The following is a 23,339-nucleotide window of genomic DNA, read 5'->3' as shown; positions in this document are numbered from 1 at the left end:
CCCCCCGCCGAGGGGCCCAGGCGTCCGGGCCCCTGTCTATGGCCGGTGTCCAGACCCCGCTGCCGGATCGCCCCGCGGAGCCCAGGCCCGGGGGCTGCGCGCCCGGCCACGCCACGTGTCGGCCAGCGGAGCAGGACGAGGCCCAAGCGGGGTGGTGGGGGGGCCCGGTTCCCTGGCAGCGTCCCCCGGTCGCGCGGCCGGCCAGGCCGTGCTCCCCAGCACGTCCCAGCCTGGGCCGGACCTCAGCCCCCCAGATCCTGCCTGCGAGCGGCCCCCCGGGCCCGAAACGGCCCCGCGGCGCAGCAAGCTCACCTTATGCTTGTTCTCTCCCGCAGGCACCGAAGCTGGCTGAGACCTACTGCGTCTGCCACCTGGCCACCGGGGACATGCTGCGGGCCATGGTGGCCTCGGGGTCCGAGCTGGGCAAGCGGCTCAAAGAGACGATGGATTCGGGGAAGCTGGTGGGTAGCAGAGGGATGTGCTGGTGGGGGAGACAGCCTGGCAGCACCTGTAGTAACAGCAGTCAAAACCCGCCTTTTAATGAGAAGTCTGTGGGACAAAACCCAATTAGAGAGGAGGAAGGGCGGGATGTAGGGTGAAGGCAGGACTGTGGGGTTTTTCTCTTCCCCTCTCTCTTGCAGAAAAAACATCCTATAAAAACATCTTTGCTCTTCAAAATTCCCACTTAGTTAGTAGCAACTCACAGGTCCCTGGGTTGTTTCTTTTTCTCATGATGATTTTACATTCATGGGCATTGGGTGCCGTCTGGGTTCTGGCTCACGAACACTCAGTTTGATGTAAATTTTACATCCTTGGAGCTGCAGGACGTTATGCCCATGCTTTGAGGTTCCTGTGTCCCCTCACATGATGTGTGGGGTGGAAAACTGCTCAGAGGTTTCATCTACATCCCAGCTCCTGCGTGAATGTGGTTCGCCTGTAACTGTTAAGGTGAAAATAGAGACCTGGGAGTGTTACTGTGGTAGTTACAGTGGGTGCTGTGTAATGCTGCGTGAAAGAGACTCACTTGGGATCACAAAGAGACGGCAGTCAGGATCTCTAACACATTCACCTTTTTAGGACTTATCTTCTTGCAAAATGTCTGAAATCTCTTGGGGAAGACTGAGGGATGGCAAATGGCAGTGACTGGCCCCCAAGCTATGCAGCRTGAGGCAGATTTGGGGCATCGCTCTACTGGCTGTCACAGGCTCCTAACACCCCAAGGAAAAGGAGAGTTTGCAGGCTCTGGGATAGAAGAGTGACGTGGCTTATCTTCAGCCTCTGCTTGAAGCTTGCATTGCAACACTGAGTCTGCAATACCCCAGCTGGTTATGAAAGATAGGGACATTATCTAGAAAGACTAGTGGTATCTGTCATGCGTGTGTTGCGGAGGACACCAGGCTGCTCCGTGTGTATATCCTAACGGCATATTCTGGCTTTGAGATAACTTAGCTGAAGGGAGCACAACAGCGTTCAGAGCTCGGGACAGGTATTCGTGCTCGATTACAAAGAAGGACGCCTTTCTCCAAAAGGGAGGGCTGCAGTAATCAGGAAAGCGCAGAAATAACTTGTCGCTTCACCCAAACCACCCCCTACCTGTACGCCTGTCCCAGGGCTCTTCGTTCTCTGTGATAGTCTGGTCCCAAATCCTGCTGGGTCCCAGCTACGTGTGTTGGAGAAAATTGCATTGCTGCAATTGCTGCTGGAGAGAGCTATTCTCAAATAAACAGCTACTGTTGGGGCTGCAGTATCTATTAGTGTTTTCCAAATGCTGCAGCATAGAAAAGGAACTAATCCCAGTGATATGCTGAGATCGTGACATGGGAAAAACTAAGCAGCAGCCACAGCTTGTCAGCAACTATTTGGGCATTTACCTTCACACTAGGCTTACAAGTCAATGAACAGCTTATGTGCTTTACCCTTCCTGGCTGGGCCTGCCTACCCAAGGAGATTTGTGCATGAAGGTACAAAGTAACAGGAATTAAAGGTTATGTTGATATCAGTGTTGGTTGTATCATGAACTGGTTTAAATGTAACATCTAGGTAGTTTGTTTTCAGGCTGACGGTCTCCTTGAAGTAGGGCAACCCTTGTTATTGTAATACGGAGGTTAAAGCACTCCTCGAGTCCCTGCACAGGCCAGAGCGTCCCTGGCGTGAAATGTCTTATTAGCCACGTCTTAATGTTGACACCCATCACAGGGAGTGCTTCCCTGACGTGGGCACGTCTGAACATGCAGTTTCTGCCCTGTCACAGTAGTCCCTGCGCTGTTACTGCTGCCTCCGGGGTTAGGAACGGCTGTAAAAAGGCTCCGATGCAGGCTGGGCACTGCTGCGATGATGGTAGCTCTGGGGGCAGCTGCATGTAAAATCAGGGTGTGCCCTGGGCGGAGCGGGGCCAGGCCTGCCTCCTGCATGTCCTGACCTTGCGCACATCTCTGCCCTCCGCAGGTGAGTGACGAGATGGTGGTGGAGCTGATCGAGAATAACCTTGACTCCCCTCCTTGCAAAAATGGCTTCCTGCTGGATGGCTTCCCACGCACCGTGAAGCAGGCAGAAATGGTAGGTGAGCTCCCGTCTGGGGACTGCTCTGGCATCGCCTTCCTCTCTGGAGATGGGGGCCCCTTGGCCATGTGTCTGCCTCCTGAGTCAAGTGTTTTCTGTTGCAGCTGGATGAGCTCCTGGAGAAGAGAAGAGAGAAGCTGGACTCAGTCATCGAGTTCAGCATCCCCGACTCCTTACTCATCCGGAGAATCACTGGACGGTAACTCTCCTCTCCCAAAAACTTGGTGCATGGGAGGGGATTTCCTGTTTTGTGGGAGAGCATCCTTGTTTCGGATCCTCGGGTCGTTCTCACAACGCTTAGGGCTAGCTGCAGTCCTGGTCTGTATTAGATTTCTGCTCTGTTTGAGCCTTCCTGCCCTGGTGCATCACCTGCTCTCCCTGGCCTGAGCCAGCCTTGAACAGAGTGTCTTTGTGCCCTGTAAATAATGTTGCTGATAGGAATCAGTGTGCTGGGTGACCCAGCTCAGATCTTAAGCCTGGTGTCTGACAGCTAATGCCTTCGTGCTGTTGCTTCTCTGGTGCTATTACTGCTCCCTTACGTGAGACAGGGCACTGCTGAACATCCTGTCCAGGGTCAGCTGTGATCCTGCAGGGACAGAGACATCTCCCACTGTTCCCTGTTGGACTGCATCGCCCTCGCACTTCCCTGAGCTAACCCCCTTTCCCCAGTAAACTGTCCTTCTCCATCTCCTAACGCAGCTGCTTTTTTTTTTCAAGTGCTTGAAGAGGTCCTTGGCACAGAAATAGCTAAAAGAGATTTTCTTAATAGAGAGAGACTAATTGTCTTGCTGTTGCAGATGTTTCCATGCTGATGAGCGGCAGGTTCGAGAGACCTTGTCCTGGCACAGGGGTACTTTGCTGACACTTGCTTTCTGTCTTAGGCTGATTCACCCGGCAAGCGGCCGTTCTTATCACGAGGAGTTCAGACCCCCGAAAGAGCACATGAAGGACGATGTATGTGAGCTCCTGAGGCCAGAGCTTACATTGCTTTGGGTTTAGCTGATGCTTTGCAGCATCCCTGGAAAAACTCTTTTCCTTCTCTCGTATCTTCTGTCCTGCCTTTCTGGGGAGCATGGGGAACTGCCTGGGCAGCCTGAGCCGACCGCACCGCGGGGAGCGAGGCCTGCAGGGATGAGCGAAGGGCATGGCTGTTCAGCGAAGCCAGCCTGGGCTCTGCTAGCCTCAGTACTCATTTGACTCTGTCCATAGTTCACGCTGCAGTGGGTTGCGACTGACTTTCCTCCTGGGGAGCCACAGTAGCTGGCGTTTGCTCTCAGTGCTCCTTGGGCTCCCTTTAGCAAGCAGAGTGGTGTGTGGGGGAAAGGCCGCGATGCTGAATTCTTCTCTCTTCGGTGAACTGCTCTGGGACGTGGTTCGGCTGCCCTGGGTTCGCCCCGTTCTCCTGTGCTGACTGGGGACTCGCCTCTGCAGCTCCGCATTGTAGCCTGTCTTGGAGGAGGGGAACAGGGGTTGTCATAGCTGCACAGAGAAGGGGGGAGTGAGCCAGGCTGCAGCTAGCTGGAGACTGTCCCCTTGCTTCTCCCAGGTCACTGGAGAGCCCCTGATCCGCCGTTCAGATGATAACGAAACAGCCTTGAAAACCCGCCTGAAGGCCTATCACACGCAGACCTCCCCCCTGGTCTCCTACTACAGCAAGCGAGGGATCCATACGACCGTGGACGCCTCCCAGTCTCCCGACGTGGTGTTTGCTAGCATCCTGGCAGCCTTCTCGAGAGCAACATGTAAAGACCTGGTTATGTTCATTTAGGGCTCCATCCTAGGATGGAGTTCTCCCTTTTTTTCTCTCTCTCTCTCTCCATCTCTCTCTGTCTCTGTCTCTTTGGGGCCAGGGAGGGGGAAGAGCTAAGCAGAGTAGAAGAGGAGGGGATGATGCAGCCCAAGACAGGGCTATGCAAATTTGCTATTAAACAAACTGTTAACGGTCTCTATCTCAGTATATGTGCATGTCAGTCTGTCTGCGGATGCTGGTGATTTGGCCCCTAGAGGTCGCAGCGAGCCCAACCTCCAGTCATCTGCTGCCAGAAATGGGGTTTGCACCCCTTTGGGTCAAAAGGCTTTTGTTTCCTCGTAGAGCCGTAGCTCCCTAGGAGAAAGGGATGCACTTTCTGCTGTTCCTGGCTGCTCTGCAGGGAACTAGCAGGAGGGTGGAGGCCAGGACTGAGCAGAGGTGGTACAGACCTTCACAGGGTACCCAACAGGTGATGCTCTCTGACTGCAAGAAATAAAACATGAGGGTTGCTTGTGAGAAGCATGTGAAAGGCTGTGCGTGTTGGCTGGGGGAGCGGCTGGGGGAGAGAGAGCTTGGCTGCGTAAGTGAGTGCAGCTTGCTGCTGTTCAGGCCTGGGTGAGAGCTTGTTCTCATTGTATGTGTTTCATTCTGTGTGTGACAGCAAGTTCCCCTGGAGCACAGCCTGTTTTCCTCTCCATTCTGGTGACGCTCATGGGGCAGAGAGAGAGAGAGTGGGTGAGAGACGGGGCTTTTCAGTCTCCTCGTTTCTGGACCCCTAAACCGTTTCCAGTTGAGGTGTGGACCCCCAATATAGCAAATGCTAGTGAGATGCTGTTTTCTTGTAACAAGACAGTGCAGCCAATTGGGATCTGCTGAGGATAAGAACAGGACTTGGGAGTCAGTTTTCTCTCTTCACTCTTCCCGTGGCTTTGGCCAAGGAGATGAAGGTGTCTTGAGCCTCTCCTGATCCCAAAGTCTAAATAAAGCCTTATTTCAAAAAGAATAATTTTTCAAGGCCAGGGGGACAGAGTTATTAACCACTGCTTTCACATGCCCTTGAGCTAGCGACCTTCCTTATGAGATCATGGAACTGTACTTTTTTCTTGAGAAAACCAAACAGCTCAGTCTGGCTCTCCATTTGAAGCCACTGTGTGCGTTGTGGTTAGTGCCTTGGCTTCCCAGGGCCTTATGCTGCTATACAGCAACCCCATAAGCTAGTAATGACCTCTGCTCATGTAAGAATTCAGCTGTATCTAGAGGCCCCTGCTGTAAATACAAATTGCTGTCTTTTGGCCTTCCATATATATTTGCTGACTTAGTTACTGAGTACCCTTCTCTTAGGGGAGATGATGTCTCCCTGTGCTGTGGGCCAAGCTGCTGTGGGTGGTGTGTCCAGAGCAGATGTCCAGCTCTCAGGAATCTTTTACTCTTTTTCTTGGTAATTTCTCTTTTGCCAGTAAATCACTCACTGTCCTTTTACGCCCTTTCCAGGGAAACAACCTCTTCCCTTTCTGCGAACTGGAAATAACCCTAGAAACTGAAAGCAGTCTTCTTGTTGCTCTTGAAAGCATATGACTGCGCGGAGAGGGGTCTGAAAGTAACCAGTAGTTCTGATTTCGTCAGCAGCCCGTAGTCCCCTGAGATTCCCCAGACAGCCATTGCCTTGTCGATCGTCTCTCGCTTTCCTGCGAAAGGGCAGCCCCAGCACGTGGAGTCGGCACGCTGGGAGGTCAGGATAGCGGCAGCAGAACTGTCGTGCTCCAGGTAGCGGAGAGGAGAGTGTGCGTTAGCGCTGCCTCTTCATCTCGGTGATTATAAAGAAACTACAAGGGGAAGTAGCTTTTATCTTGGCATTTCTTGGCCAGTTCGTGTTCCTGGATTTGGTCGAGGTTTTATTCTACAGCAAGAACAACGTGTTCTTCCACTCTCTGCTCCTTTCCCCCTCATGTTCACTTTGTATCCAGCTCGCCAGTTTTTTTCAGCCATAAATCATGATTCATTTTGTTTTTTTCCCTAAATCTATTTTTTCTCTCTTTGTTCCCATTTATTCCAGCTGAGTGACTCCGTGAACCAGATGAGACACCACCAAACGCTGCACACTCTGCTACATCACCCATTGCATTCCTCCCTGGGGCACGGGGGAGGCAGGGTGGGCAGCTGGGAGGGGGTATGATTGATAAGAGGGGAAAAGGAGGTGGCAGACAAGGGGAGTTGGGCTTGATTTGGTTGGGGGTTTTTTTGTTTGGATTTTTTATTCATCAGAATCATTTTGAAGAGGAGACGGTCTTCTCCTTAGAAATCAGTGTTTGGGGAGGCAAAACAATTGTAGAGGGAAACTTCTGTGCCAATGATCAGACCCAGGTCTTTGACCTGCTAGGAGGATAGGGCTAGATGCCATTTCAGGCTTCTCCAGGACTTTCAGTGTTTGTCTCCTGCGCCCCTAGTACTCTGCAGCTATTGTAAGGTTTATTGTGATTACTGAACTTGATTCCTGTCAATAAGGACCAAAATGAACAAGTCATTCATTAGCTCTGAAATGGAAAGGGAAAAGAGATGCCATGGTCTTTTTCTGGAAGTTTTGTTTTCTCTTGTTCCACTGCATTCCTGAACCCCAGCGTTTACTTCTCAAGGTTTTTCTGCTGCTGAACAGAGGGGCCATGGCTCTAGTCCAAGCCTGCCTTACTTGGTGATAGGGTGACTTTTCTGTGATCTTGAGCAAACTGGAATTCACATAATGCTGAAGAAATGCAAAAGAGACTTTCTTACTTACTTGACTGCAAAAATGACACTTAATTGGTGTTTGCATTTCTTTATAGATCAAATGGTGCCTTGTCTAAACTCTGAATCAATAATAAAATAACCCCTTTACATTTTGTATCTGTTGCTGTGTCCTCTTTGACCTGCAGACAGTGTAGAAGAAGACAGGGAGCAGATGACAGCAGAGCCTACTAACAATTGAGCGGGGTGGATCTTCTGGCCTGATCTTATCTCAAGGATGTTATTCTGTGCACTGAAAAATGTGTCTTGTAATTCCTTTTATTTCTTTTCCTTGCTGAGTGTGTTCCAATGCTGTATTATCACCATAGCAATGTTGTCTCTTGCTGGTTTTGTCTCTCCTGTTTCTTGATGTGTGGAGCTGAAAGCACTGAACCCCTGTGTGTCCTGACCCCTTCCTGGCCAGAGCTCCTTTCAGGTATTTTTATAGCAGACATAATTCCTGGCCATTTTTTCCCCCTCCCTCTGCATCACTAGCGTGTGCAGGAGCTGATGTTCTTTTTCTTTCTCTCCTCCTGCAGCAACTGCAAGCCAAATAGCATCTTCTGTTTCTACTGATTTGCCCTGTGCCTTTCATACCACGTTGCATCCTCCCTTCCCCCACCGTGTCTCTCTCTAGCTACACGCACAAAATCTGCTCTAACACAGGGTCTGAGAGCATTTTCTTGTCTCCCTTTATCCTGCCTCCACAGGGACCCTGACCCTGTGACTAGCTCTCTGAGGTATCCCAGAGAAAGGCTGTTCTTGATGTGCTGATGAAGGCTCTTTGTTTCTCCACGGTTGCAGCCCTGCTTGTGTTTGGTGCTTTGATTTAGGCACTGTAGAAAGACATCAGAAAGTGTCAGGCTGCATATGCCCATTTCCTCCAGAAATGACTGGTTTCTTCAGTGTTACTGGGCTCTCTTGCTCCTCAGTCATTCAGTCTCCCTGTGCTCTAGTGTTTTCCTTACCTCTCTGATTAACATTTTTTCTCCTTTGAAGGCAAGCTTGTGCTTCTCCGGCATTTGTGGTATTCTTCCCTCGTTTCTTTTGATGATGGATGTTAAACTATGCTCTTCCTCATTATTCGTGGTTGTGTCTTCTCACTACATGCCTACTGTTGTTTTAAAAAACCTGTTCTGCCTGCTCCTCCAAAGTTTCTAGTACGTGGGACGGAGACATCTTGGCTCCTCTGAGTTGCGCTTCTTCCACTTGATCCCCAACTTATCCAAGTGTGGAACATGAAATACGTTGTTGGGTCACTGGGGGAATAGGTGCTGTGGGGAGGCTATTTAGCTCAAGCAAGCCCATGTCTTTTCTACTTAGATCTGTTCTGTGACCTGTCTCTGTCACATTAACCTTGAATGTTTTCACAGCATGGGATGCTCTGCAGGTGCTGTAAATTCCTTCTGCTCAATGATTTCACTCCAGCAAGCTGCTTATCAGGCATTCCTTTGAAAAATGTGTTCATATTTCATACAAACAATTATTCAGCAACTATAAAAGGAAAAAATCCCTATTTATAGCACAAGGACCAGCATCAAATAGGACACTGAATTCTCTCTGATAGGAGTGACCTGTTCTCTAATGCAGCAATACTTCTGCTGAAAAGCAGCAGCATCTTGGATGGGGGGGAAGGGATGAAAAGCCCTGGGTCATCTCTTTCCATTAAAGATTTGCTGCAGTCCTAAAAATGTAGCATCTGCCCTTCTCCCTTCCTGATGAAACCATCTGTGAAAAATACATTGCAGAAAAACCTTTCATTGTGGATTTGTGGTGAGTAATAATGAGCCTGGTGACTCGTGATGGTTTTATTTGGAGCTGGTCTTAAGTTTGTGATCGATACCTGATCCCTGACCTTGGGCTGGGAGCAAGGGCAGTCATTGCAAAGAGGGTCTGCTGTGGAAAAGTAGCACAAATCTCTGGCCTGTATAGAGCTTACACAAGGGGTGATCGCAGTACATGTATGTGCACAGCCCTGATGCAGAAAGAGCACGTGGGACTGAGGAACAAAGAACTGGCTGAGAGCAATGAATGGAGGGGATGGAAAGGTGGGGAGAATGCGCGCTGGGCTGGTGCTGCGCAGCACGGCTCAGGGGACGCACACGGTAACTGCTCCAGCGAAGGTGAGTGCCTGTTTCGTCTGAGCCTGCCTCATGTGATTGCATCTCTGCTCTCCCTTCCCTTCCCTTCCCCTAGGAACGTCAAGCCATGCCTCCCCCACCATGGCACTACTGGTATCACTGGCCTCTGCCTGCTGCTGTTCTCCACTCCCCCCCCCCTCCTGTCCCTTCCCGTGGTTTCCAGGCTCTCTTTAAGAGGAGCTGCAGTGGGTGAGACCAAGTGAGGCCCTGGGAGGTGGAGGACCAGGAGATGGGATTCCCCCTTCTGTTGCTGTGGCAACTGTTGCGAAGGGAAGCGGCAAACCCGGCGACTGGCGTGTGGTGGGGAGGCTGCTGCGTGGTGGCTGCGGAGGAGTGCGATGGGGAGGCTCTGTGGCCGCGGAGGCAGGGCTGCAGTGACATCACGCCGGGGAGGTGGCGCAGAGCGAAGGCGAGTGGGAAAGGGAGAGCGAGGGAGGCTGCAGAAGGAAGGGAGCTGCATCGGGAGTTAGCTCCAGGGAGAGGTAAGAGATGCTCTGGGGGCAACGGGTCAGGGTGGGCCCCGCGGGGGGGTGCAGGATCAGAGCCTTCCTCAGCATCTTTCTGGCTAACGTGCTGATGTGAGCTGGCTCTTTGGTAGCAGCAATACTGTACAGTGCCTTAATACCTGGCACTGCAGGGCTTGGCTTTTGGACAGCAGGACCAGGTCAGAGCCTGGATGGCTGGTGCTGAAGCTGCAAGCATGTCCCCCAGGATACCAGTGTGTACCGGGAGCAGCTGAAACTCCAGGATGGTCTAAAGGGACTGGGGAGCATCCCTGGTCTCCCTGGAGAGGGGGACCAGAGTTCCCTCTCGGGACTAAGGCACAAATCGTTGAACAAACAAGTCAGAAGTTTGGAAACCTGGTCTGCATCTAGCTAACAGAGGGCTGTAAGCAGAGCTGGTGCACTGGGACACAGCCCAGCAGTGTGCATTTGGGGTTGGTATCCTAAACTACACATCTCCAGTAGCCTCAACACTTACCCTGCCAATGCAGGAAGCAATAGTTCTGGGGAAGGCAGCCAGGTGTGTGTTTATTGCCAGGAGCTCTCTGGATGTTGATCCTAGGGATCTGCAGACCTGGAAGGCAGAATAATGAAGTCCTTGAAACTGCCCTGGATGTCATGTTGCCTTTTAGGATAACGGTTGCATAATGGGATCCAACCTGCTAGCAGAGAGAACGAGGGGTGACGGTCACCTTTGTGCCCTGCAGCATCCCAGTGGTACCTAAGCGCTGCGCTGGCCAATGGCCAGGCGGTGAATTTCATCTCCTTCTAATCCCAAAGCTGGGCTTGTTCTTTCACTCTAACGCTTGAAAAAGCTGGTGATTTGACAGCTCTGATTCCATGGCAGAGGCGCGTGCAGACTCTATCCCTACAAGCAGGCTGGACAGCAGGGCCCTGCAGCATGTTAGCAGGCTAGAAAGTGAGTTTATTAGCACCAGCTCAATCTGTGCTAACCTGACTTTCAGCCACCAGGACCCACAATGCGTAGCTGACTGAGGAAAGTGCATCTGGGTTCACAAAGCCATTGCTGGCAATCCCCTGTGGGTGTCATAAACCAGTTACTGGGGTGGAGATGGATAAGGCAAAGAGCAGAATCTCAGCTGGGCTGAAGAAACCCTGTTTGAAATCCAAGAGCAGAGAGGAGCCAATGCCCTTGTCACAACTGTCTTGTTAAAATAGCTTTCATGTGTTAACCATGTCTGCAGACTGCAAGAAGTCATCTAAAGGACTGGGGACAGCAGTGGGGCCATGAAGAGATGCAGCAAGGAATGCTTGAGTGTATATGAGAGAGCAGGATTGCAATAAGGAGAATAAGTATGCCTTAATTAGGCAAGGCTGTTGACACAAGGTGCATGATCCTCCCCCAGGAAGGCACAGATGCTGGGTCTATATAGAGCATTTGGGAGTGGCCCGGGGTGGCTACGCTGCAGCTTACTTTACGGTAAGTCTGCAGAGAGCAGCAGCTTGCGCTGCTGCGTGTGACTTACATGGTAGTGTTGGGTCAGAGGCCCCACAGCTGGAGACTTTCGGGAGCAGGCTGGTTGAGGGGAGGCTGCAGTGTTATCACCCAGGTGGCTGTGTGGCCAGCTGCATTTGGTGTCTCTGACGTGGGCACATGAGAGGGAAGAGGCCCTGCTAGCAGCTGTCCCTGTGCTGGCTTTCAGTGGGAGGGAGCCAGCAGGGACCTGCTGTGGCTGGGCCCAAGCAGTCACAAATGCCCCTGCCTGGCACTGCCCAAACCAGGCTCCTGTTTGCGGTTTGGAAAGGAGACAGGGAGGAGTTAACATTGTCCTCCTGCAGCTTTCTTCCCTGACATTAGTTGCTGGCCATGCAGAACTGCAAACACAGTGAGGACTGTTCCTAAGTCATGTTTCAACTTGATTTTTCAAGGCTATTCAAAATTTAGTGGGGATATGAGACCAGGACCTTTTACAAACAAAAAGCCCCATGCTAACCCTCCTAGTCTCTGACCTTCTCCACTGCTCGGCTACTTCTCCTTGCTGCTCCCTTTATAACTTGCCTACACTGTGAAGGGAATGATCATGCGAATATTACATAGTCTGTGCCTCCACATCAGCAAAGCAGCTGAGTTTATAACATGCTCCTAGTGCCTTCACGCGATCACATTCTGCAGTCATGCTGTATTCTCCACACATCTGGTCTCTACCACAGGCAACCACGGGGCAGGTGCAGGACCTTTTTGTAGTGCTTCTTTTGCCCTTTGGTGCAGGAGGAGGGAGGGCAGGTATTTTCACTTGCCAGAGATACAGCAAATAGATGCACTGGGAACTTGTGATCTGCTGACACCGGGCGCCTAACGCATGCCAGCCTGGGAAAAGAGGACTAACAGACCTGCGAGCTGCTGCAGAGGCTTGGGGCACCAGGAGGAGCTGCCTTTTGGGCCAGTGTCCAGAGAGGGCCCCGTCAGCTAAGCCAGGTCCTGCGCAATGTTTTAATCCTTCCTGTTCTATGGTTTGTCTTAGCTGTGACTCCACTGCAGTGACTGTTTTCCAGTTCCTTTGGCAGGGACACGCACAGGCACTCACAGACACGTATCTTGTGTTTGTTTTCACTCCTTATCTTGTACGTTGAAAGCCGATGGGGCAGGCAGCTCGGCAGGTACACCAGGGAGAGTGGGCGGGTGTGTTTCTGCTACTACCTGGGCCACCCTGGAGTCCCCTCTACCGTCTCCCTAAACCCCAGCTGGAATTTCCCACTGCTGAGGTGGCTGTTTGTTTAATAGCCAAGGTCACTTGAGCAATCAATAGTTCCCTGGTTCCTAACGGAAATATTACCCCTCTGCTTGGCCAAATCAGCATTCACATCTCTGTTGGAAACCTGGCCTTAGCTCTCATCAGCTCTGAGGGGATCTAGATGCATTCTTGCCCTTCCTGGGTCCCACCCTGTTGCTTCTTTTTTCCTCCTACCAATGTCGCCTTTTCTCTTTGGAGCTAACTGAGAAGGGCTGGAAGCATACGGAGAAATTGCCAAAGCTGTCTGACTCTCTTCAGTCTCAGCCTCTCTCCTGGCTTTCCCCCAGCAGCTCATTCTCTGTGCTTGCTGCTCTGAGGGTAGTCGGACAGAGTCGATGGGATTCACAAAGCCAAGTGCATTGCTAATATAAATCCCGATCCACAGGCTCCAGGAGAACTTGGCTCAGCCACTGCTAGCAAGAGAAAAGCTGCTTCCTTCACGCAGCAGGACCTGTATCTCAGGTCAGGGCAGAAACGGGGCTGGAAGACTAGGTGCCCATAGTAAGGCTCCATGGCTGCAAATAAACTTCCCTTGCAAATAGGCAAAGGCACCGACTCCCTGCAGCTCGATTTCCGCTGTCCATCACAGACAGCCAAAGGCTGGGCCTTGGCTCTGGGCTCCGGAGTTTCCTCTCCCTGGAGAAGACTGTGGGGTTTGTTCTGCCACTGAGACAGTTGGAACATCCTTGCTGTGTATTGTTAGCATCTCTGAGCATCTCTGTCACTTCCAAACCAGAAAAGGTCATGGAGACCCAAGAGAAACCCACTTCCCCTCTTCAGTGGAACTCTTCTTTCTGCCTCACGCATGCTTTTGTTGCCATCTCTCGCATGCCAAATGCAGGAACAAACACTGGGGTTTGGCAGGGCTCAAGGCCTTGGCTTGTAGGATGGGAAAGAGGCGTTCCTGGTCCTCCGCCCAGGGTTAGGGCTCTGCTCCATGTCCACTGCCAGGTTCTCCAGCTGTGATTTTGTTGCTTATCCCATGCCAAGAGCACTGTTCTTACACATCTGGGGCCAAGTGGCACCCCTGGGTGCTAGACTGTGAATCCTGCAGGGAATCCATGGAGACGGAGTGGGAATAGCTAGAGCAGGAACCAGAGCTATGCAAACCCCAGCATGTCACTGTGGCTGAGCTGCATGTTCCAGCAGGAAGCGCAGGAGCCACAGTGCTGCGCTGAGAGGCTTTTCCCCAAATATGCATGACTGCAGCAAAGGGAAGCCGTGGAAAGCGAGGCTGTCTCTGTTTTGCTTACATAGCGCTGCTCCTGCCAACAGTTGCCCCCTGAGAGACTGCAGGGGGAGGGATCCCGTGACTTGGAGACGGCTCGGAGGCACTCGGCAGCTACTTGGGTTTTAATGGCAGGCACGGGACCTTTCCTAGCACTCAAGGCAACTAGGATGGCAGCCTGGAGCAGAGCCCAGGCCTGGACAGATGAGAGATGGCCGTAACTGGAGCCTCCCTGCTAGAAGGATGCTTTGGAGCTACAGCAGGGCCTAGTTTCTGAGCAGTGGCTGAGGTCTCAGTGCACAATGACCACCCTGTAAACCTCCTGCTCACTTCTCCACTGTGGACAGTCCAGCCTTGTCAGAGAGTGTTTAAGCAAACTAGTCCCTGTTCTGACTAAAGCAACCCATGGATGAGACCAGCCCTGGAGAGGAAAGGGGTTCTCATGGTGGTGCAGGGATCAGCCGGGAGCGGAGGGAGGGATAAGAGGAATTTGCTGGCTGCGGTACCCACGGGCTCTGCTTGAAGGGAAGTCAGAGAGAACAGGCTTGTGGTCTTGGCATCAGGCAAGGAGAGGGAAGGGGTGGGTCAGTGACAAACCCCAACAGAACAAACCCTGTTCACCTTTCCATGCCAGCCCAGGCACAAAGGATGCTCCAAACTACAGCTTCACTCTCCCCCTGCCCACCCCGTTCTGCCGCAGAGTGACAGCAGAGGACAGAGCACAGGGCTCCCAAGGGAGCAGCTCTGGACTGAACTGGGCTCAGGGCAGGGGCTTGGCAGCCAAGTGTCAGGCTGGGGAAATAACATGCATGAGACAGGGGGACCCTGATCAAGCTGATTTTCTAAGTGAGAAGCTCATACATTTCCCACCTGGTAAATGCTGGCTCAGCCCTCTGGAAAATGAGACATGTTTTCCTGCTGTGGGGCCAGAGGAGTGTACGCTGGGAGCCCTGTGTTGCTTTCCCCATCCTGGCTGCAGACGGGAGGTGCTGCTGGTGGGTTCCAGAATCGCTCTTCTTTCCCCTTTTCACAGCTGTTGCTGGTTATGAAAATGGGAACATTCCCCAGCCATTTCTCGGCAGGAACTGCCCTTTCCAGGGCTGACCGCATGGGCCGTTTCTTCCTCTTCCCTCCTCCTTACTGTTGCAGATCTGGGTACATTCTAGTCTTGTCCAAGCACTGCCCTTCTCTGCTCCCTTTCTTCTCTGTTTTGATCCTCACATGGCGCATAGGAGAGGCCTGTGGATCTGGCCTGTGAGGGGAGACCGTTTATTCTTTGGCCTTAGATCAGTAAAATTCTTCAGCCAATTCTCGTCCCAAAGCACAGAGAAAGAAATAAGAAATGCTGGGATCAGTCCTGCTGTCGGGATTTATTTCCCAAGCTGTCAGTCTGCAAGCAAGTCATTCTTAGCAACACAGACATTCTCTTACACCAGCTACCATCCTCTCTCTTCACAGTGCGTGAGGAAGATCACACCTCACAGGAGAGCTGTGGGTACACTATCATGGCAGCTTTCAGGAAATTCATTATTTCTTGTTACATCTGATGCTAGCTTAGCAATCCCTGAGCGTGTGACCACAGTACGGACAAGAGAACACTGGACAGAGCTTAACAACGGCAGCAATGAGGCAGCAGGACTTATGGCTACTGGAAGCCGTGGATATTCAAAGCTTAGCAAGATTCACAAAGGAATCAAGCATTTCTGTAGACAGCAAGATTGTACAGGAGTTACTGTTGATTACAGCTTCAGCAGGGTAGTAGACCTCAGAGCTCAAAGCTTAAGCCAGCGTCTGAGAGAAAGGAGCAGATCTAGCAAGAAAGGGAAATTACTCCATGTCAGCCTACTTGCACTGTCTTTTTTAGCAGCCAGTGTTGGCTACTCAGAGGACACTGACGGCACAGAAATAGGTGGATTCAGGCCACATCCTATTCAGCAGGTTGGCTGTTCCACTGGAAAGCCCAAATGGCGCAGCTGAGCTAACTCAGAAAGAAGTTGTTTGGCTAATGCTGAGGTGTCAGTCTGAATAACTCCTTTCACTCTCTCTTCCACTTTTGCTGGGTGGTGAGGCAGGAAGCTGGTTTTGGGACCCCAGGCAGAAGTCAGCGAGCAGGCAAGAGCCCTTGTTCTAATTGACAGATGAGCGTGTTAGCACCAAGCTCCCCTGTGCTCAGTTCCCTTCCTGACTCCTAACTGCACTTGAAGACAAAATTCCCTCACTCTTTACATTAGGTCTGGGAAAATTCCTGCCCCCAGTGTTGAGTTAAATAGTTGGTAAATTCAGGAGGAAATGCTACTTCATGCAGCAAGGAGTTAACCTTTGGAATTGCTTTGACAGTTTGTTGAGTCAAATATTATAACTGGATTTGAAAATATCCTGATGGTTTTATGACCTTTAATAATGTTTGTACTTCTGCACCAAGATAAGGGTTGCCAGATTGCTCCGAGACATGACCAGATCCCCTTAGAGAGATCAGGAAAGAATTCTCTTCCTGTCTTTCCCTGTTCTTTTGTGATTATCGCTGCTCAGCTTGTTTCTGTAAAGCACAGCAATAACCTGCAGCGAGAGCAGCGTGACCTGGAGTGCTGAGTACACCACGTGACTGGTTCCCATGAACCCCACTTTGGGTATGAGAATGATCTGTGTGTTATGGGACTTCAGGAGATGCTGAGGCGTGCTTGTTTTGGAAACTGTTTGCCTCTGAGACAGAGCAGCGCAGGGTTGTGACTCAGGGGAAAGAAGTACTATACCTGTGTCCTCAGGAGCAGACAGCAGGGTTTGAGCCTGGTGCTAATGTTCACCTGGATGGTCCTGAAGAGACTTGAGGGGTTCAGGTCTCTTCCCAGGAGGGCAGGGACCTCCTGGTGGGTGAAGGAGTGTGGGTATGTCTTTTCCCCTGCCAAGAGAACAGTGATTTTTGCTTTTGTTCCTTCCCTTTCATTGTTGCCAGCACAGGCTACGAAGGTTGGGTGGTGGCTCTCGGAGGGCGCTATTTCACAGTGACCTTCCCATGGCCACGGCCAAAAGGGCTCCCTGTAAGGAGAGGCCTTGCTAGGGCGAGCCATATTCTCGTCCCCCTAAGACCCTTTCTCTTACCAGGTGTTAAGTGGTGCTTTGTGGGATCAGGGCTCAAACCTCCTTTGCAGCCAAGTGGCCCTAGGGCCTGCCTTCAGCCAACACCTGCCCATGAGAGGAAGTCCCTGGTGCTCAGTCTGATGGGACCTTCTCCCATTAGCAGGTCACTGCAAGGAGTGGATTCTACCAAGGCAGCAGGGACGCTGTAAAATGCAAGCCCCAGAATTGCGGCGCCTGCTCCACTACACAGCAAAATAGGTCGTGCATCAGCAAATGAAAAAGGACAGATGGTGCCTGCTAATACAGCTTAGTTTATGGCCTGCAGGATTAACCCACTAGTTGTCATGCCTGCAGAAGATAGGAAATGGGTGGGCCAGGTGGAGGAAACGTGCGGTGTGCCCAGCCCCACCTGTGTTTGTAGGATGCGCTGGCTGGAAAGGATGTCAGAGATGCTGCGAGGTTTTGAGAGGCTGCTGAAGAGCTGCCAGTGTCTCTACTCGGGTCTGGGCACTAGAGCGGGAGCCTAGCACCAACCCTTCCCATCTAGCTCTGGCTGCCACACTCCCCCCGCAAACGTCAGCGCCATAGGGAGACAGACACTGAGCCATGCAGGGACCTTCAGCAGAGGCAGGAAGAGCGTTTGTGGTCTACACACTGACAGTCTCTGTGCAGGAGAAGCCCACAGTTTCCTGCCCTGTGCCGGCAGGGGGCCAGCCTCCAGTTCAGCCTTCTGAACTGCCAAGCATCCACATGTCTGCAGGAACGAGACAGAACGCTGAGGCAGAAGCCTTGGGTCTTTCAGTGCCTCCTCTGCGACACACTGTTCTCCTTTCCTGGAAATCAGGCCAGTGCTTCACTGTTCTCATTGTGGAAGTCAAGCTCTGTACCAGTGCTGTAGCTTCTCAGCGTCTGCTGTCCGAGGGCAGACCAAACCCTTCCCCAGTCCTTCATGAATGGTCCTCCTGAAGATTTCATGTTGAGCCTTACTGCCTCTCCTGTGGCCACGTGTGGTCACATCCTGAAAGATGCTGAGTGCCCTGAACAACAGCTGCCATCCAGGAGAGAGGAGAGCTTCCAGAGCTGGCACTAGACTCCTGCACTGTCACACCATCTCTGTCTCTCTTGTGCTTGCTGGTGGCACCTGGCTCTCCCCAATGAGTGCCTGACCACCACTGTCCTGGCACACAGTGTGCCCTGGACAGGCAGCTGCCTCCAGCTGTCAGAGGTGTTTGTCACCCCCATCTTCTTCTAGCCACAACCAGCTGTCACAGGCACCGAGGTTTTCTCCAGTGACTAATTTGCCTGTGTTTATGCCAACACCAAACACATAATTGTCTGTTTAAGAGCTCGGGTGAGGACGGAGTCTGGCTGCTCCCTCTTATTGAAAGGATCAGACCAGCACTTTCCTGATGGCAGCACCCTACTGTGCTAAACCTTCTCAGTTATAAATCCCACATGACTAGGGACAGCAGGTCACCAGTAAGAGTGAATCGAGAGTGGGGATCATTGTTACTTCTATCCCCAAAGCTGTACAGTGAATGTGCAGGACAGCAGATGTACAAACAAATCAGAACAGCCTGTACTTTTATAACAGAAGGAAATGCTTCTTTTGTAGAAGGGAAAAGCATGTCAGATTACTATTATAAGTAGTTGGTTAACACTCCCTACCTTTACGTCATTGCTGAAGTAGACGGTAATTATCTCCGAGTCCCTTTTCAGGTTCTCCTTTCCATGCGTATCAGCAATGGTGCCAAGCCCATGGCCCACCTGGCTGGCTGAGACCTGAGGGGAAACAGGATGGTGGACTACATAAGCATTTGAGCCTCTAAGTTCTTCCCCCTCAAAATCTCCCCACCTCCCACCTCTTTTATCAGCTGCTGACAAGACTTGCAATATGCGTAGGTGGCTCCCAAGCTTATGAGATGATTCCCCGCTCCCCCCATCCCCACCCGTGAGAGCGTTCAGGATTTCGAGGAGGGGGAGTACAGCATTCCTCTGTCTGCAAGCCTGTTTTGCAAAGGACATACAATGCCTTCACGGCGCTCCAGGTGGCAAGTCTCTCCCAGGATTTCACATGACAGCATATTCCACGGAAAGTCATAGGAGCAAGTGGGAAGATCACTGTGCTCTGTGTGTGGGTGTTAGGAGGGAGCAGAGTGGGATGGAGAGATGGAGGGGAGAGGAGGTGTAACCACAAAATAAAGCAGAACAATCCTCTTGGAAGAGCCTTGAATTTCTGATCCCAGGGCTCCCATCTCCTGCCTTTTGTTCATTTAAAAGAATGTCAATCCTTGTTAAATCCAGCAGAGAAAAAGGGAATAAAGCAGAACCATCTCTTCCTCTCCTGTACATATCTCATGGGACCACAAGAAGCAAACAGAACACGAACTAACTAGATCAACCCTGAAAGTGTGCGCAGAGTTGCACACTGGGGAGATCTCTCTCCAGCCGCTGGTGACTTCCCTGGAGAAAAATGAATGGCCGTTAATGACATTTCCACCTGAGAAATGATCAGAGGGCATGTCATTACAAACCAGTATTTCCCCAGGGCTCTGCAGAAAATGACCCCAATGAGCTTTAGTTCTCGAAAACACAGCTGCTACCTCGTGTATGCAAAGCATCCCTTACCACAGATCTCAAAGCTCTCATGGCTAAGCTTTGCTGAACCCCTCTCAACAGACCAAGACTGCCAACCCTGCTTTGCACATGGGAGAACAGAGGAGGAATTGGGGAGGCCAACGTGTTCTTGGCACAGCTGTTCAGAGCAGGGAGCCTGAAGGAGATGCCCCCACCGCATCTCTGACAGGTTTAAAACTGCCTTTGTGCTACTTGGGTCTGTGGCATGCTTTTGCCATCTTCTAGAGCCTGAGATGACAGCAACCTCTCAGGTTTGTCTGCAGGGTGTCACAGCATGTACCTGGCTGTACCTGTACCCCATGACTGGGTCCTCAGGAGACAGCCCTTTGACCTGTCACCTGCATTTTGGCACTGGTGAATCCCAATGCATCTAGATGCCTTTAACAGCACCAGCTGTCTCACCCAAGCAGGGTCAAGATTTCAACCTGCCCAGATAGACTGGAATTGAGTCATCCCGGGGTACCCCGTCTGGCAAGAAGGAAGAATTCCTCAGTCCAAGCTCCCAGTTTAAAGCTATTCCCCTCTTTCCCTCATTTTACCTTGTCTGTGGCTATTTCAGAAATCAGCAACATGAGCTGGATTTTCTCTAAAATCCATCTGTTCCGCAATGCACTCTGTGACCCATGAATAACTGCCCATCCCTGCTTGGGTAAGGAGGGAGAAACCCTGAGAAGACCTACGCAGTTCTAGAGAAAACAGTCTGCTCCAGGGAGGGGTTCACACTTCAGTGCCAGAATGACCTGGAGGTTTCAGGCAGATTGAATCTTTGTGTGCCCTGAAATAGCTCTTTCAACATCCCTCTGTGTCCTTCAGGCCAAGGATGAGAGCACCAGGCAGCTATTTACCATACCTGTGATATCTGGGTAATCAGGAAAGCAGGGGTGATGGGGATGTGGCAGGAGCTGGAGTTTCTATTTTATCAGCCACAAACCAAAGTCGGCGCACCTATCTGCCAGTGCCACACCGCAGCAATATTCCCAGCTATGGCACACCCCACTCCCTCCATGCAAATGCTCCTAGCCTGAGAGCAGAGTTTTGCAATCCCTTCCCGGCAGCCAGCCTCTGCTTTCACTCTCTGAATTACAAAGGGGAGTTTTCATTACGTCACCAGAGGCTCTTCCTCCTTGAAGCCGGACACAGACCTTTCACTCTGCTTCGCAGGGGCTTTTGAGGTGTGGGTGGCTTGGGCAGTTCCCTGGAAAGTGGCACTGTGCTTCCCAAAGGCAGGTTCAGCCCAGCCCAACCTCCCCGGTTTCTCTTATCCAGACAAAGAAAGGCACCAGACAGTGTGTGTTGGCTGCAACTGGTGCCTGGACAAAGCATTCCCTGCATTGCTGCTGGAAGCCTTCCTGGAAGATACAGCACTTTCAGGCAGCTTTAAAAGTCGCCTGTGCCAAATCCTGCTCTGATTTAAGCAGTGGGGTCAGAAGTCAGCAACGTTCCAGCTTTCCGCCAGTGTAAGCAAGAGCAGATTTGCCTACTGGAGTTGGGATTTGCTGAGTGGTTCAACAAAGCGTTTGAAATCTCCCTGTTTTTTTTTTTTTATCTTTTCAAATGTCCCTCAGTCAACGGTCAGACTGGTGACAATTTCCCTGCAGCCCCAGGGAGCAGCTAATCTGATCTCACTCCCAATCCAGCGACTTTCCAATCAGTCACTTCCCCCTCCTTCCTGGCAGCACACTTCCGTGTGTGCTCTCCTTCCCAGCCTCAGGTTTTGGTTGTTTTTTTTCAGTTTGAATCAAAACAAACTACCATGTTCAAACTGCTCCCTGATCAGAAACGTGCTGAGCAGGAGCCTCTGCTCCTGGCAAGAGCTATGGAAACTCTCCACAGAGAAACATCTCAGCTGTGGAGAACTTGTTTTTGAGTATATGGTATGTCTGGACCACTGCAGGGTCACAGTAGTTAGAAGAAACCTGCACCCACCAGAACCAGAAAAGTACTAAATTCACTCAGCTGTGCAAAGACTGGCAAAAGATCTAAACAGCTTGGGAGCTGGGAAGGCAGAAAATGGTTCTGAAGTCTGTGTGAGCCCTTCAGATTTACCCTGGCCTCTCCCAGCCCTGTCTGTACCCTGATTCCTCATATAAGGGAATGAAGAGTCGTTTCTGCCCCGTCAGCACGTTACAAGCTGATGCATTTCCCAGGGACTCCAGATGGTTTTGCTCTCTGTCTCTCTGTTTGTCTGCACTACTGGTAATTCAGGCCTGTCTCGCATTAGCTTTTGAGATGAAACCTTCCCACAATTAGTTACAGTCTGTGCTCTTGTACTGCAAAGGACGCAGGGCTGAGCTGTCAGAGCACAGTCTGGGAGATCCGTCCCACACACAAGTCCTGTTCAGGTTTCTCTATTTCAGTCAGGAGTGTGATTTTTCTAGTGAAATCATCAAACCAAGACAGCCTTTGCTACAGACGGGTAGCAACAGCCATTTAAAGATGCCTCATACCTGGCCTGCCTCAGATAGGAACAGCTACTTTCACTATAATCTCATTTTACACCAGTATAACATCTCTCCTTTCTTTCTCTGGCCTTCGTTCACTAGAACATCCTTTCACACATCGGTGCATTCTGGGGGCTTCACATCAGAAGCATCACAGAAATACTAAGAATCTTCATTCCTAACCATGACAAGTTATTATGACCTGGCAGTCTGCTAGGTACCAGAGCTCAATAATTCCCACTGCTTAGGGGCAAAGTGCTCCACAGACACCCTGGTAATATCACTGTCTCTCTTGGAGCAGAACTGTTTGGCTCTCTTGCTAAATTAGGTTGCTAATAACAGGGTTCTTGATCCCAGGCAGGAACTGAGCAGTCTGAGGCCAATTTTAAATGCGGTCCAAAGCTTCTAGCTGGGCCAAAGCCATGTGTCTTGTGGCAGGAATGCCAGAGCATAGCAGAGGTGAGGGGGAAGGGGCAAATGGTTGAGGAACATAAACTCTAGAGACAGACTTGGGTGCAGCAGGCAGCCTGGGATTACCACTAAGCAAGGGCATATGACAGGCACAGAATTAATTAAGAAAAGCATGGGGAAAGTAATAAGAGAGCTGGAAGAGTAATAGGAGGGGAGGAGGCTTCATCTGCATGCTCTTATGCAGGTGATATATGCCCCCTGCACCTTCATTCATCCATCAAATGGGGAAGCGTCACCATTATCTCTGCCGTACAGACAGGCACAAGGTCTTTGCCTGCAGCTAGTCAGGCAGCAGGAGTATTGAAACGCAGGTGCTTTTGACTCATAGCCTGGGTTTGGTTCACTAAACCTTGTTCTTCATCCCAGAGGCAGTGAGCAAGGCCCTCTGCAGCAGGGAAGGAGCCTGGTAATCACTATGCAAATAGGTTTTACTGAGGAATGATTTCAGGGGTGGCAGTAGCTGGAAGACACTGATGAAGCTGCATTTTCTTGTCACATGAGTAACTACAGTCCACCCAGTTAGAACCTGACAGTCTACGGGGAAAGCAGCCCCTTCTGTGCCTGATTTAACATGCACTTCATAGACACAGCAGATCTTTCTGCTTCGCCTCACCAGCATAGGAAGAGACAGCATCGAGAGCTTATCTGCTCTCGAGCGGGAGACAGGGTTGGCAGACCCCTGCGGGCACCGGGGAACCCGCTCCCAACCTTGAAAGGAAGCGGAGGCTCTTTCATCTGTGCATTGCTGCAGCACAAATACGGGTTGTAACTCCAGTGCTTCCATACGGCAGAGATTACAGGCTCAGCTCTGCCCTCAGGGAAGAGCTACTGGACGGGTAAACGCCTGCGCGATTCCTTACAAGGAGGCCACGCAGGGAAGGGCGGGAGGCCCCAGGATGGATTCAAAGGGAGCAGCTACGATTAGGGACCCCAGCTCCAGCGTCTCGCCTGGGCCGAGACGCACGCTAAACCCCGAGGGGTCGCCCCGGGGCGCCGCTCGCTCCCTTGCGACTCACCGTTAGCA

At 51.4% G+C, this 23,339-nt stretch overlaps 4 protein-coding genes across 12 annotated transcripts in view; 2 read left to right on the top strand and 2 right to left on the bottom strand.

The window, feature by feature from the left end:
* The window catches only part of AZIN2 (antizyme inhibitor 2), an 8,623-nt gene extending 8,222 nt beyond the window's left edge, over window positions 1-401 (bottom strand). For both annotated transcript variants that reach the window (XM_026085866.1, XM_026085867.1), the window contains exon 1: window positions 313-401. The gene's annotated coding sequence lies outside the window, so the exon portion shown is untranslated. The remainder of the gene's footprint in view (window positions 1-312) is intronic.
* AK2 (adenylate kinase 2) overlaps window positions 1-7,184 on the top strand; it is a 27,084-nt gene extending 19,900 nt beyond the window's left edge. Inside the window, exons 3-8 of one of the 2 annotated variants that reach the window (XM_026085870.1) lie at window positions 331-461; window positions 2,446-2,556; window positions 2,664-2,758; window positions 3,441-3,513; window positions 4,106-4,301; window positions 6,363-7,184. In XM_026085870.1, coding sequence (XP_025941655.1) covers window positions 387-461; window positions 2,446-2,556; window positions 2,664-2,758; window positions 3,441-3,513; window positions 4,106-4,301; window positions 6,363-6,370 — 558 coding nt within the window. In that variant the 5' untranslated portion in view covers window positions 331-386 and the 3' untranslated portion in view covers window positions 6,371-7,184. Of the gene's footprint in view, window positions 1-330; window positions 462-2,445; window positions 2,557-2,663; window positions 2,759-3,440; window positions 3,514-4,105; window positions 6,332-6,362 lie in introns of those variants that run through there. The other variant, XM_026085869.1, reaches the window with a different exon arrangement.
* LOC112975576 lies at window positions 417-18,924 on the bottom strand. 7 transcript variants are annotated; one of them, XR_003256668.1, is made up of 6 exons: window positions 18,435-18,924; window positions 16,442-16,587; window positions 14,833-14,943; window positions 14,562-14,730; window positions 10,189-10,284; window positions 422-508 (listed from the first exon to the last, which is right to left on the bottom strand). XR_003256668.1 is itself a non-coding variant. In XM_026085868.1 (3 exons), the coding sequence occupies exons 1-3, from the start codon at window positions 18,789-18,791 to the stop codon at window positions 3,555-3,557; spliced, it is 903 nt and encodes a 300-aa protein (XP_025941653.1). In that variant the 5' UTR covers window positions 18,792-18,924; the 3' UTR covers window positions 3,520-3,554. The 7 variants fall into 7 exon arrangements, 1 of the variants encoding a protein (XP_025941653.1); XR_003256666.1 differs by having other exon boundaries at window positions 14,562-14,943; XR_003256670.1 differs by lacking the exons at window positions 14,562-14,730; window positions 14,833-14,943.
* Window positions 18,925-19,636: 712 nt separating this feature from the next.
* The window catches only part of RNF19B (ring finger protein 19B), a 16,354-nt gene continuing 12,651 nt past the window's right edge, over window positions 19,637-23,339 (top strand). The window contains exon 1 of the mRNA XM_026086087.1: window positions 19,637-19,654. Coding sequence (XP_025941872.1) covers window positions 19,637-19,654 — 18 coding nt within the window. The remainder of the gene's footprint in view (window positions 19,655-23,339) is intronic.

Source organism: Apteryx rowi, unplaced genomic scaffold, assembly GCF_003343035.1.
Source record: "Apteryx rowi isolate R43461 unplaced genomic scaffold, aptRow1 scaffold_68, whole genome shotgun sequence".
Taxonomy (NCBI): Eukaryota; Metazoa; Chordata; class Aves; order Apterygiformes; family Apterygidae; genus Apteryx; species Apteryx rowi.
This window is presented reverse-complemented; position numbering and strand designations above follow the sequence as displayed.